Source organism: Tetrahymena thermophila, assembly GCF_000189635.1.
Source record: "Tetrahymena thermophila SB210 genomic scaffold scf_8253904, whole genome shotgun sequence".
Taxonomy (NCBI): domain Eukaryota; phylum Ciliophora; class Oligohymenophorea; order Hymenostomatida; family Tetrahymenidae; genus Tetrahymena; species Tetrahymena thermophila.
This window is the reverse complement of record NW_002475971.1, coordinates 90,758-105,024: the sequence shown is the minus strand read 5'-3', so window position 1 is coordinate 105,024 and position 14,267 is coordinate 90,758. Positions and strand designations below refer to the sequence as shown.

At 22.3% G+C, this 14,267-nt stretch overlaps 5 protein-coding genes across 5 annotated transcripts; 4 read left to right on the top strand and 1 right to left on the bottom strand. All coding sequences in view use genetic code 6, as the record gives it.

Moving 5' to 3' along the window:
- Nucleotides 1–33: 33 nt before the first annotated feature.
- Nucleotides 34–1,030, top strand: TTHERM_00725960 (transmembrane protein, putative; the record flags this gene model as incomplete). The annotated part of the gene is made up of 2 exons (XM_001027119.2): nucleotides 34–418; nucleotides 561–1,030. Exons 1-2 carry the CDS (start codon nucleotides 151–153, stop codon nucleotides 1,028–1,030), a joined length of 738 nt encoding a protein of 245 aa, XP_001027119.1. The 5' UTR covers nucleotides 34–150.
- Nucleotides 1,031–2,058: 1,028 nt separating this feature from the next.
- On the top strand, nucleotides 2,059–3,690 carry TTHERM_000725959 (MFS transporter; the record flags this gene model as incomplete). Its single annotated transcript, XM_012800848.1, has 1 exon — nucleotides 2,059–3,690. One exon carries the CDS (start codon nucleotides 2,059–2,061, stop codon nucleotides 3,688–3,690), a length of 1,632 nt encoding a protein of 543 aa, XP_012656302.1.
- Nucleotides 3,691–4,503: 813 nt separating this feature from the next.
- Nucleotides 4,504–7,819, top strand: TTHERM_00725950 (MFS transporter; the record flags this gene model as incomplete). The annotated part of the gene is made up of 3 exons (XM_001027118.2): nucleotides 4,504–6,112; nucleotides 6,163–6,363; nucleotides 6,489–7,819. Exons 1-3 carry the CDS (start codon nucleotides 4,510–4,512, stop codon nucleotides 7,817–7,819), a joined length of 3,135 nt encoding a protein of 1,044 aa, XP_001027118.2. The 5' UTR covers nucleotides 4,504–4,509.
- Nucleotides 7,820–8,960: 1,141 nt separating this feature from the next.
- TTHERM_00725940 (hypothetical protein) lies at nucleotides 8,961–10,160 on the bottom strand (the record flags this gene model as incomplete). The annotated part of the gene is made up of 1 exon (XM_001027117.4): nucleotides 8,961–10,160. The coding sequence occupies exon 1, from the start codon at nucleotides 10,008–10,010 to the stop codon at nucleotides 8,961–8,963; it is 1,050 nt and encodes a 349-aa protein (XP_001027117.4). The 5' UTR covers nucleotides 10,011–10,160.
- Nucleotides 10,161–11,522: 1,362 nt separating this feature from the next.
- Nucleotides 11,523–14,195, top strand: TTHERM_00725930 (helicase carboxy-terminal domain protein; the record flags this gene model as incomplete). Its single annotated transcript, XM_001027116.2, has 4 exons — nucleotides 11,523–12,639; nucleotides 12,691–12,899; nucleotides 12,957–13,377; nucleotides 13,627–14,195. 4 exons carry the CDS (start codon nucleotides 11,523–11,525, stop codon nucleotides 14,193–14,195), a joined length of 2,316 nt encoding a protein of 771 aa, XP_001027116.2.
- Between the last annotated feature and the right edge of the window lie 72 nt (nucleotides 14,196–14,267).

Below are 14,267 nucleotides of genomic sequence, written 5' to 3'. Positions count from 1 at the left end.
TAGGATTATTAAATTAATATATGGGTAAAAAACAATATTTTGATATTTCTACATAAAGATATTTAATTTAAAGAAAAATTTTTATTTTTTATAGAACTTTCTTTCAGAAATAAAATAATTAGCTAATAAAATATTATAAAACTTTAGATAATGTTTAGAAACCTTTTAGTGTCTGCTCTAAATTAGAAAAGATAGTCTTTATTTTAGACTGTTAGAAGAAATTTTTTAACTAAAAAAGTAGATAACAGCTAAGAATTAACTTAATTTTTAACAGAAACCAAAGTAGTTGATTCTAAAGTTTTTGAAACATTCAAAGCCATGACTGCAAATTAAGATAAAATATTTATTTTCAAGATCCACGGACTTTCTCATTTCTTCTTTACTTATTGCAGATTTTCTGTTTTTGCATTAGCGTTGGGTAAAATTACTCAGAATTTTTAATTTTTCAATTTTTTGTTTGTTATAGTCATAATATTTATGATTCAAAGTTTAAAAATACTAATTATGAGCACAAATAAATGGAAAAAAATTAATTATTGATATATTTTTTATTAATTTAGCTACTATGGCACATCTTGGATATTACTATGACAAGAAGATGGAAAAATATAAAGAAAATAATTATGAAAATAGATAAAAAAGGTCAAAAATCAATTTTGCTACTGGCGCTTTAGTATTATTTACTATTGGTGGAAATGTTATATCTTTTATTATGGGAAAGAGATATTTAAAGTCAATTAATTACTTGCCAAAAACCAATTAATTTGAATTTAATTTCTATGGGTTAATATGCTAAGACAAGCCCTACAAGGTTGAGCTTAATGAAGTATTTAGAGTTTAAAGAAAGTTGCTTGATTAGACAGTCTAATTCTAAATATAAAATAAAAATTGTCCCCATACTTATTTCTCATCAAAAGGAACTGGTTGGTGGTCAAATAAAAAGCTATTTGAATATATTGTAGATTAAAATAAATTATCAGAAATGCCAAAATAACAAAAAATAAAAAAATTAGATAAATAAGAAAAATGAGTAATAATGATTAATACTTTCAAGATTTGTAAATAATCAATAATAAGTTAATTACAATTATTATCTATTAAATATTTGGTTTTTCTTTTTTAAATTTGAAACAAAATAATAAATGCATTTTTATAATATTTATAATTTTAAATCTTAAAAATAATTTATTTGAAATAAATAATTTGAGTTTAATATTTTAACTTTAATAAATATATGATAATTATTAAAATATTTTTTTGTTCATCACACTTCTAAAAAAATAACAAACAAAATATTATAAATTTAATATTTTTATTAGCAAAAATATTTTTTAATTTTTACCCAAATAATCAAATATATAATATTTTGATTTATTATTTTAATAAATTATTTTAAATTAAATATTTTCAAAAAATTTTTTTCTTTTTTCAAATTTCTAAAACAATTTCAAATTTTTAAAAACCGGCCTTTATATATTGTGGCCTTAATATATGAACTTTTACCATATTTAGAAAATAAAAATTATAAGAATTATGTATTTATAAATTTAAATATAAAAAATTAAAAACATTTGTATGAAATTTAAATTATAAAAAACTTAAATAATTTACATTTAACTATGTTTTGAGAGTATGTTTTTAATTAAGCAATAGCAACATACATAGCATGTTACAAGTAATATTCTTTTACAGCATAAATGTATTAAATATACATACTTCTTTTATTAACTAGAAAAATCTTTTCTTATTCTCGTATAGACAAAGAAGTTGGTATAAAAATAAACCATATGAGAGAATTTAGTTAGTTACACTGAAATATACTTATTTAAAAAAAATACTCAATTTGTAATGAACAAAGTTAGTAACTAATTAGCTTACAAGATCTCCACCAGAGAATATCTATTTATTAAATCACAAATATGTTTTTATGATAAAAAATTTTCCCTTTTTTACAAATTTGTATTGGATTAACATATCTCAATTACACTTTTTTAATTTATAAAGATATTTAATTAATTAGGAAACACATAATTAAAAAAAAAGCAATTCAGAATTCAGATGAGCCAAAGTAATAATATTGATGAAAAAAATGAAAATGATTTAGAAAAAAGAAGTTTAGATGAAAATTTGGATATGGATTAATGCTTAGAATATGTGAATCCTAAGGGAAAGTATTAATATATATTATTCTTGATCCTGCTTGGTTAGGGTATAATTGGATCCTTTATATTTGTTGGAGGTCCTTATTTTTTTGAAGATCCTATTTTTATTTGCTAAGATGGATCTAAGTGCAAATAAGTAGACGCTTGCAAATAAAAAAACTTTCAAATTTTAGAGAGCAGCAATAATACTTTTACTAAATAGTTTGAACTATATTGTGACAGGTAGTATCTAAAAAACTTAAGTCTTAGCTTTATTTTTATAGGCTCTCTTTTTGGGACATTCTTTTTTAGTTTTTTAAGTGATCTTAAGGGAAGAAGGCTGCCTATGATAATTTCTTGGGCCTTTAGTTTAATGGGAATAGGAATTTTAGCTTTTTCGCAAAATGTAGCTATGATATTTATTGGTCAATTTTTTGGAGGATTTGGAATTTATCCTGCTAGTACACTAGCCTTTATCATTTTGAGTGAATAATCCATAGGTAAATTTAGAAAGGTAACAACAGGATTTCTATTATTAGGTTTTACAATCAGTGAAGGAATACTTAATTTACTTGGGTATCTTTTTAATAACAATTGGCAAATTTTAATTAGATATTGGTTCTTCATACCAATGATACTTTTATAATCTACTATGTTTTATATTATAGAAAGTCCTAGATTTTATCTTAATAAAGACAAACACAAGGTTGTTAGTTGTTTAAACAAAATTGCAGTTAGGAATGCTAAAAACTCTTACTATTCTCAATAAAAGCTAACTAAAGAACAAATCGATTTCAATAAGTATTCTTTAGTTAAAAAGAAAGGAACTTATTCCTACTTTACTCTATTTAAATATAAATCAACAAAATGGGTCACTATCGCTTGTTCGATCTAGAAATTTTTAATGATATTTGTAAATTACGGCGCTTAGTTTTCTGTTTCTGACTTTGGATTTAGCATTTATATTAATGCAACAATTGGATTTTCAGCAGAACTATTATCTTATGCGTTCCTAGTTAAAGTTTTAAATTAATTCAAAAGAAAACCGTCTGCTTTATTTTTTTAAATTTTGAGTAGTTTATTTTGCCTGTTATTTATAGCTTTTCCAATTCCTGACTCATGTGTAGATAGCAATTGCTATCAAAAATTTATGCAAATAATCCTTTATTTTCTTTCTAGAATCTCAATAACAGCTTACTTCGTTATTATAAGTGCTTATTTTCCTGAGCTATACCCAACCTCTGTAAGAAGTTTAGGTTTAGGATTCATAAGGGCAACAGGAATCTCAGGGAGTATCCTCTCTTCATTTGCAATCAGTTGGAGTAAAGACTTAGGGATCTCCCCTCTAGTTTCTTTTGGCATAATTGGAAGCTTGGGGATAATATTTGGATTTTATCTACCTGAAACTTAAAATCTTCCATTGAAAGATGAAATTAGTGAAATTAAGTATTACAAAGACTCTATATTAGATATAGATGAGAAATAAAATGTTTCAAAAGAAAGTCACATTTTTAACAACTACAAAAATGGTGATGATTAAGATGATTGAGTTTTTTAAAATTTTTTAACAAATTTGTAAAAAAATAAATGAATTATTAATTTGATTAATAAAAATTATACTTAATTTATAAAATAATAAAATTACTTTTTAATAAATTATTATAAATTAATTTACCATTTTATATTATATTAATTAGCTTATTAAAAATTCAAACAATTAATATTAGCGCTACCACAATTATTTTAACCCTCTATTAAATACTAATAGTAATTGAAAAGATACTATGTAAATAAAAAAATAATATTTGTGAGAGAGATATAAAATGTTAATTTTTAGTTATTTTTATTTGTCAATTTTTGATAGTAAATCATCTCATTAATAGTTTCTGATTTTTAAATTATACAGTTGATATAAAAGTCTTCAATAACTTAGCAACTTTAAAGAAGCTTTTAATCAAAAAGTAATTCAAACAACTTTAGCTTAAATCTAAAAAAATAATTTGAAATTGTAAGTAAATTCAAATTTATTAGGCAATTATATGAGCTCTTTATCTATAATTTTAATAGTATTCATGCTTGAAATGCTTAACATTTTAAGGAAAAATTGCTTGTATGACCTTACAGTTTTCAAAAATTAATATATTTAATAATATTTCTTATCTTCAGCATTGATATAATTTTAATGGTTATTTTAGATCGATGCATTTCCTTTATTGTTTTCGTAATTAAAATTAAAGGTAAAAAACAATCTATTTTTATTTCTCTTTTTTATTAAATTTCTTCTTTTTTGCAAAGAAAAAACAGATGAGGAAAATTAGTTTTCGTTATTATTATTATTATTTTATCAAGATTTTTAATTTTAAAAAAGATGAAAAACTTAATAAACCTTCTTTTGATATTTATATCTAAGCTATTGATATTATGTTTTTCGGCTTAATTAATAGATAATTGTGAAAATTAAATAATAGTTACTTAATACTAAAATTCTTTGACGAATTATTTGTAGCCAGTCTGTTCAGAATGTTAGACTGGTTTTGTTGTAGATTTTGATTTTAAATCATGCATTAACGCTACTAGCTTACCTATGGTATACTATTCATATTGCAAAAGGTTAGATAGAAATAGAGAATGTGATGAAGCCCTATGCACTATTTAAATTGATTAAAATAAACTATTTATACAAGAAAATCCTCAATAATATGATCCAAGATGTGCGAAGATAGATACTGTGAATAAAATTTGCTTAACACCTAGATTTCCATATACCTTAGACATTTCTTAGAATAAAATAATCCATAATGTTAATAACTTTTGTAAAATATTTGATGGTACATTTTGCTTATAAAATTATGAGACATTTTATTAATTTGGTTAAAATTAATAATATTTTAATTTGGGCAATTTTTAGAATGTTGGCCTCATTGATATTAATGTTATTTCATTTAATTCTATTAAATGTATTAATAATTTTTAATATGATTAATTGGCATTTGGCTGTATTCCTTTAAAGTTTAACTGTTTGTAAAATGATGGTAGAAAGTGTATATGTTCAGATGGAGAAGCTGTAGATTCTACAGGATCTTCATGTTAACCTATTCAAAATTGTTTAATTTATGGATAAGCAGGTTAAATATAATATTGTATCTAATGCAAACCAGGGTTTACTAGTAGTCCATTTGAGTAATCTATTTAAAATTATTGCCAATTAACTACTCCTATACCTCCTCCTGCTTTTAATACAACTTTCTTAGATATGCCAAAATGTTAAAATGGTGAGCAATATAATTAGTAAAGTCTATAAATCCTTTAGTAATTTTTCTAAAATATAAGTGGATTAATCTCTACAAATTTGACTGATCCTATTTATCTTCATCTACTTAGCAGTTCTGTTTAATTCTATTCAAACCCAATATATAATTAATATAGACCTGCTCAAAGCTTACAGTGTGAAAAAATTCCTTCAACAACACCTATATTCCCTTATTGTATAACCTACTTAGCTGGTTTGTGTATATAATGCTCGTCATATTTAAACTACTTTGTTTAAGTGAATAATACTTTACAGAATTTCTCAACTGATTATCAAAGTTTTTGTAACTATAGTCCAATAAATTAATGCAAAGTTATTTCAATAGGAAACAAATGCCTAGTTTGTAATGAAAATTATTATCTTAACTAATAAGGCTAATGCTAACCAGTATTGTAGAGTCCATGTTATTTTTCAAATTCTTTAGGTTAATGCCTACTTTGTAGCAGCGGTTATTTATTTAATTAGTAAAAATAATGTTCTTCTGTTCCCTAATATTGCCTAGAATATTATTTTTCTTAAGATGAGAATTATTAGTGCAAATATTGTATGAAAAATTATTATAGATATAAATACTCAAATATTTATAGCTGCAATATTGATACTAACTACTAACCATGCATCGATTATATTAACTCAGGGTATTGTAATCAATGTTAAATAGGTAATTAATTTTATATTTTTTTATTTTAAATATTTATAAATTTTTTTTAGGATCTATTTCGTCGGGTGGTGGTTGCAGTTACTCTTATGGTAAAAATTTTTGTTAGTAACTCGACTAAAATTTCAACGTTTGCTTGTAATGCTTTGGGAATTATTAACTAATAAATGGAATATGTTAATTTGTTTCATAGAAATCTAGCTGTTCTAACTACTATTATAATGTTACACTTTAAATCAATAATTATGGCTAATGTATTTTACCTTTTATTTTTTCAACTATTTCAAAAAAATAAATAATTACATTTATAAAATCATTTTTTTATAGATAATGAAATCATTTTATCAACTAAACTGAGTTTACTTTCTTAATAAAATAGAAAATTATACATGCAGTTATAAATCATCTTTAAATTAATGTCATTTTAGAAATTAAAATGGTTTTTATTTAGATTACAACTACTAACAATAAAAATGTTAATTATCTAACTAAACTACTTATTGTTAAAGATGCTTCTAGTCTAACTGCTTAGATATTCAAGATTAGTGCTAAAAAGGACTGGGCTGGAGCTAATTGTTAAAAATTTGCTTGCCTTAGTGCTTAAATGACTAGCTTTTAGTTAACTAAGATTATTAGATTTGTGATTATGGTTAACGATGCGATATACTGTTTATACCTTCTTTAAAAGTATATTAATGCTCTGATTGCAGTATAGTGTAATAAATATAATAGTGTGTCAAAAAATAAATTATTTGCTCAAGCTAATAAGTATACTCATAATTAAAAAATGACTGTATGGTATATTGTGGAGATGGAAAAATAGCTTAAGACTAATAAAGTTGCTAAACTACTAAGATTTGTTAAGATGGACTAACTTGGAGTAATTATTATAAAAAATGTGTGTATTTATATTGTTAAAATCAAATGGCTGCAGTAGATTAGCCATGCTCTAAATCAACAATAACTTTGGCTCAATATTATGCTAACAACAATTCCACTTCTTCTAGCAATAACTCAAATAATTCAACTACTAATAATTCAAGTTCAAGTGGCTCGACTTCTAGTAACAATTCTTCAAATACATCATCATCATAATAATCGTCATCATAATCATCATCATCTAGTAATTAGAATTCAAATAATTCATCTTCTAGTAACAATTCTTCACAAACATAAAACTCCACATCTCAAAGTAATTAAGCTGACGGTTTTTAAAAAAATCAAAGCATTAATAACAATAACTCTACTTAAGGTAATTTTACAACTAACAACAATTAAGAAAATAATTAAAGTTCAAGTTAAGTCTATTTTATAATATAGATTAGTTTATTATCACTTATTTTCCTAGCTTTTTTGATATATGTATGTTGGATGAAATCAAATTAAAATATATAAAATTTAAAATTTAACTAAATAGAAGATAAAATTTAAAATTTTAAATATGAAAGAATTAATAATAATGAAGTGAAAAAAATCAACAGCTAAACTGAGTAGGACTAAAAGAAAATTTATAGTGATGAAGAACAAAATTAATAAAAGTAAAAAAGTTAAGAAATACATTCTATTCATACAGTACATAGAGTATATGAAAGTGAAATGCAAGAACAAAATCTCAAAAAGATACAAATGCAATAGTCCCATTAATAGGTAGATAAGAATAATATATAGCTATAAACAAATATCAATTAATTATAAATTAATTTATAGTGACTTTTCCCATATATATCTTTTCCAAATATGAATTGTTACTACACTTAATTTAATTTTTTTTTAATATGAACCCAAGATGAAATTGATCACATGATTCAAAAATAATATTTCGCTAATTTTTTAAATAAACCCAACCAAAATAAAAAGTTCAATAAATTAAATTATCTCATTAAAAATCATAAAATTGAATTTAAACTGATTAATGAAATATTTTTAAATTATATTTCTAATTTGTTAATTTAAAAAAATAAAATAATTTTTTTTTATTTGTGATTTTTTATTTAAAATAAATTTTGTATTTTTAGTCTAGAAAAAATGAATACAACCCCTAGTAGCTTACTTAAATTTTAATGTTAATTTTGATTTAGATTTAATAAAAATGTACAATTAAAAATAAGAAATGTCCTATAAAAAATATGAATTAATTTTTTGCATTTTTTAATTTAAAATTAATTATTCAATCATTTTAAAATTTATAATTTTAGGATGAGTTTTTTGAAATATATTTTATTTTATTAAAAATTATAATGAATAGGTTTGTTTGTATTTTACTTATGATTTTGTTTAGCTAAATATCTAGAAATGTCTTAAATATATTTATTTATAATTGTATTTATTTTATCTTAAATATCTAAAAATTTTCCCTTTAGATCAAAATTAAAATTTTAAAGCTAACTTAATAGTTTTTTATTTATTTATTAGTTGATATAGTAAAGATATCTTATATCTTAATTATCACATCAAATTTTATCTATTCTATGGTTAGTTAATAAATCAAGGAAATTAATATTTATTTGCAGATATATATGTATATAGTAGCAACCTAAGAATTTTTTATTAAAATCAATATTGAAATATAATATTTATTTTTAAAGTTCTTGCTAAAAAGTTTATATTGTTAATTCATCTAATTATAATTTGTTTTGGATATAATTTATATGGCTATTCATTTTATTAAATCAAGCTTTTTACAACTAAGAATACTATTTATTTACATGAGATTATTTTTTTAAATTAACTTTTAGCAATTATTTTAAATAATTTTTTTCTTAAGTAAATCTCTAAAAGCTAATTAATTTTTTTTTCTCTTTATTCTTAGTGATTGAAATAGAAAACTTTTAAATTAATTTTAATTTTAAATTCAATCATTTATTTGTTTGAGCTTGTTTTATATATTTTGATGTATTTTTTTTTACTTTTTTATTATTTTTTTAACCCCACTTGAGTTACTCTTTTATACACACATTTCTTCTTCGCTGTCATCAGACTCTTCAATTACATTAGGCAAAATTACTTAAAATTATAATGGCTATGAAGTTTTATAGCAGAAGGCATCCTCTTCAAATTTAATATTTTAAATGATTTAATTGTTTTAGATTGGACTAAAATTATTTGTAGTTGTATCTTCTTACTAAGTTTCTTCTTCATTTTTAATATATTCAAATAAATCATTATCAGCATCGTATTCATTTAAAATAGATTATCCAAGTATCCTATTTAAAGTAGTTGTTTTCATTTCAATATTTAAATTATTTAATTCGAAATCAGAAATTTATTGATCTTCTTTGCAATTTTCATTTGATGAGTTTTTAACATATAAAAATTATGATAAAGATTAAGTTGGAGGACTCTTTGTATCTTCGTCTTAATAAATACACTTCTGCTATTAAACAGAACTTTCTAATGTGCTACTCTCTTCACACTAGTATTTAAAAGAATTTGAATAATGATTACTTTGATTTTCAATTTTAGCTGAAGATTTTTTTGTACCTTTAAATACAAATAACTCCTCCTCTTATTCTTCATCTACATTAAATTAATTTGTATTTATCTTTTCTGCCTTAACTTACTTTTTATTTTGCGTACTAGTTTTATGATGAGGAACATCTTCTTATTTTATAAATTTTTAAATATATCTCTTCCCAAATTTCTCAGGAATAGTTCCAATACAGAATGGACATTTACAAGCATTTTAGCAAACGAAGCAAATAAAATATTCTTTTTTATAACACTACTTTATGCTGTAATCGCTATCAAAATTATCTTTAATACATTTCTCGCAAAAAGCCTTCTAGCATGCTCTCTTTGAGCAAAATGCTAGATCCTCTGAATTAAATTCCATCCAGCATATATGACACTCGTTAAATTTTTGGTTTTTTTAATATTAATTAAAGTTTTACATTTTATACATTTTAATTTATTTGTACTTTTACTTTTTTTTTTTTGGCACTGAGTATGAAGATAAATAATATAGATCTATTGATATTATTACTAATTTTCTTATTCTTCTTTTTACCAAATTTTTTAGATTTTTGTTTGTGATTATAATTTTTCCTTTCCAAATTAATTTATTAATTTTCTTGGTTTTATCAATTTTAAAGTGTCTTTCTTACAAAACCTTAATATTCAAAAAAGAAGAAAATAAATAAATTACTGCCCACATATTTCAAAAAAAATTAAAATGACAATAATAAATAGTTCATTTTAAATAATTAATTTATAAATGAAAATTGATTTAAAAGCATACATTTAATTTTTTAAATAAATATAAAAAAAATTAAAATGTAAATATACTAATTCCTTTTACTGTAATAAAAATCAATTTTCCCTGTTTTTTTTCAAACAAAAATTCTTTTGTGAGATCAAATTTTTTTTTCCTCATTAATTAAATAAGAGAAAATTATAATTTTGATTTAAAGTCGTAATAAAGCAAATAATTATGGCTTCAAAACAATTAAATGTCTACTACATTAGTAATTATATGAATTCATTTTATTCTCAAATTTAATTTAAGTGTTACAATTTATTAACTGAAATTAAAATAATCTATGCTATCTTATTCTATCTCATTCAGTTTATCTTAGATTAGCTTACTTTAACGTAATAGTTTTTCATTAAAATCGTATATTTCTGATCTTATATAACAAGTAATATTTTAACACTCTTATTAAATTAAATATTTGAAAGAAAAAATATTAAGTTCGCTTCTCACCATATTAATGCTTATTAAGGAGCTTTATTTGAATATTTAATTAGAAAAGAAAGCTAAAATGTTTGTATTATCACTAAATTCATTCTTTTTTTAACTTATTGCATTTGCTTTTGAATTAAAATTTTCAAACAAATATTTTTATATCCTAAAATATGGTTTTCGTGTGAATAAATATTATTTTTTTAATACTTAAATAATAATTTTGAAAATTTTATTTAATTTAAAACTCAAATATTTAGATTCACTTTTTTTAATTTTAATATAATTTATTTTATTTCAATTTCATATTGGTTTTTTTAGTTTATTTTATTTAAAATTTAATTTATTAAGAGTAATTTCCATTTATTAATTTAAATAGATTACTTTTAATATAAATTTTTTAATTATCCTAAATAATTCTAATTATTTTAATAATTAAAAATTTTTCTATTTATATCAAAATTATAGCTATTATTTTTAAAATTATTCAAGATTATTTATCAAGCGAGTTTTTATTTTATTTTTTTAGAAGAATACTTTATTTTTAAGAAAACTATTTATCATTAATTCATTAACTACCTCTTTTTTACTTATATCTTAGAATTATTTATTTTAACTACCTTTAATTTGTAATTACTTAAGATCAATTAATTATGAAGCTTTTAGATTAATTAAAAGATATTAAGATACTAATATTCATAGATAAGTAGAAAAAGCTTTCTAATTTAATATATGATTAAGTAGAGAAGATTTATTTTTTACTAAGCTGATATTATTGCTAAGTAATTAATTTAAAGATAATCATGTATGAATATTAGTATGTTGAATTTAATGGCTATCTAATAGTCATCTAGTTTATTGCATCAAAAGTCTAAAACGAGGCAAAGGAGCTTATTTTTCTAGAATGTTTGCAGTTTTACAGATATTGCAGGAACATAACCTCACTAAAATAAAAAAAAAAATGTAAAAAGTAGTTAAAGTGAGAGCGAGGAAGAGGAAGTAAATATCAGAAAAAAAGAGGACAAAAAAAAAGATTAAACTGATGCATACCATCTCATTTAAAAGATTTAACACTCTGTGCCTAATATAAGATCAAGATATTATAGTATGTATGATACATTTTAAAATATCTATATTGAAGATAATGTTTAGTTCTTTAAGGAAGCAAGATTTAAATTTAAGATAAATGATATTGCTATTTTTTGTTACTTTAGCTTGAGGGAAATCTAAGATATGTATAAGAAGGAGCATAAAATTCTTTCATTTATGATGGAGGATAAAATTATATAGCGTTTTCGTAGCCACTTTGATAAGAACAAAAGATTCTAGAAAATATTCTCAAATTACTTTGAGTTACCAATAAATGAAAGATACGAGTTAGTTGCTTAAAAATTTGGTCATAGCAACACACAATTTTATTTGGATTTTTATCCTCTATACGATTTGTTTTTCGCTTTTGCAGCCTAAAATTTAGGAAAAAAATATGAAGAGTCTATTGAAATTTATAATTTATTACAAATTGAGGAGCCTCATCATTTATATCAGGATACTCGTAAAATGAAAAGAAAAATTATTTATCATTATGGTCCAACAAATTCTGGAAAAACACACTCAGCTTTAGAAACTTTGATGAGTGCTAAATCTGGAATATACTGTGGTCCACTCAGACTTTTGGCTAGAGAAATTTATTAAAAATTTAAGTAAAGAGGGTTAAACTGTAATTTAATTACAGGTTAAGAAAAATTAATAGAGCCTGATTCATAGTTCTACTCTTGTACCACTGAAATAGGATGCTAAAAAATTGATTTGGATTTTGATTGTGCTGTTATTGATGAAATATAGTATTTAGGTAATTATTTACAAATTTTACAATTAAATTTAATAATTATTTATTATAAAGGTGATTAAGAGAGAGGTGCTGCATGGACTAAAGCTTTTTTAGGTCTTAAGGCTAAGGAAATACATGTCTGTGGCGATGGAAGAGCACTATAATTAGTAGAGAACATGTGTAAACAAGTTGGTGATTAATTTGAAACAGTCAAATATGAAAGAATGAGTTAATTAACTGTTGAAGATAAGCCATTTGAACTTCAAGATTTGCAAGAAGGAGTATATATTTATTTATAAAATTTATAATTTATGCCAATCTAAATTAATAAAATGAAGGACTGCTTGATTTGCTTTAGCGTTAATGAGGCTATTTCTTTCAAAAGAATTGTTAACAATTATATTAACTCTAAAAATCCTGATAATCCTTAGAGTTAAGAAAATTAATGTAGTATTATTTATGGTAGATAGCCAGCTGAAATTAAAAAAGAATAAGCTGAACTATTTAATAATAGGACACATAAGTATCTTGTTGCTACAAATGCAATAGGTCTTGGACTTAATTTAAATATAAGAAGAGTAGTTTTCACAACATTTACTAAGAATCATTAAAGTTAAAGAAAAGGTATAGATTCGAATGAAATACTTTAGATTGCTGGAAGAGCTGGGAGATATAGGGAAGATGGATTAGTAACAGCAAGAAATGTAAAATAGATAAAAATACTAAAAGAAACTCTACAAAAAAGGGATTAACTCATATGTAATTTAAGCATTAATTTCCTTTTTTTCCAGAATATTTCAAAAAATTTGTTTAATTCTAATAAATTAAATGAATAAGTTGAGTAATAAATATATTTAAACCAATAAATATTTATTTCATTTATTATTCTAGAAATTTAAAAAAACTAAATTTTTAGTAAAAATTGTTTCAATTCTTGAAATTTGTTTGATGTTTTGAAATTTAATATTTGATTTCTTTTTTTGTGATGATTAATAAAATTAAATTTAGAATAGTAAACCATTTAAAAAGCTGCTTTCTTCCCAACATATGAGCAGATTGAAGGTTTTAGAGATTGGCTAAGCTAAGGAAAGAAAAAAAAATAGATAAAACTAAGTGAAGTCTTTCAAAAGTTTGTAAATTATTCTACATTACAAGGAGCCTATTTTATAGAAAATGAAAGAGAATTTTGTCATAAGGCAGACCTAATTGAAGATTATGGATTGTCTCTTAGTGATTAATTTACATTTAGTTAAGCTCCTATGAGATTTGGAAAAGTTTTTGAAAAAGAGAGGGAACTATTCTAGCTATTTGCTTAAAAATATGCTATGGGATAGGAAATTGCTTTACCAAATCTTTTAAAAGATGATGATAAAATCAAGAATATTAAATAGCAATAATAAGCCAATAAAGATTCGCTAACAATTTATGAATCTCTGTATTACATTTTAGAATTATATATATGGCTTGGGAATAAATTTGGTGAAGATAGATTCCCTGATATGCAATTAGCTCACAACAAAAAGTCAGTGATTTGTAGTATGATGAATGAAATACATTCACATAACTAATATCAATGATAAATAAAATGATATTTATATTCAATTATAAAAATGATCTTAAAAAATTAATATTAATTATTTAATAAACTT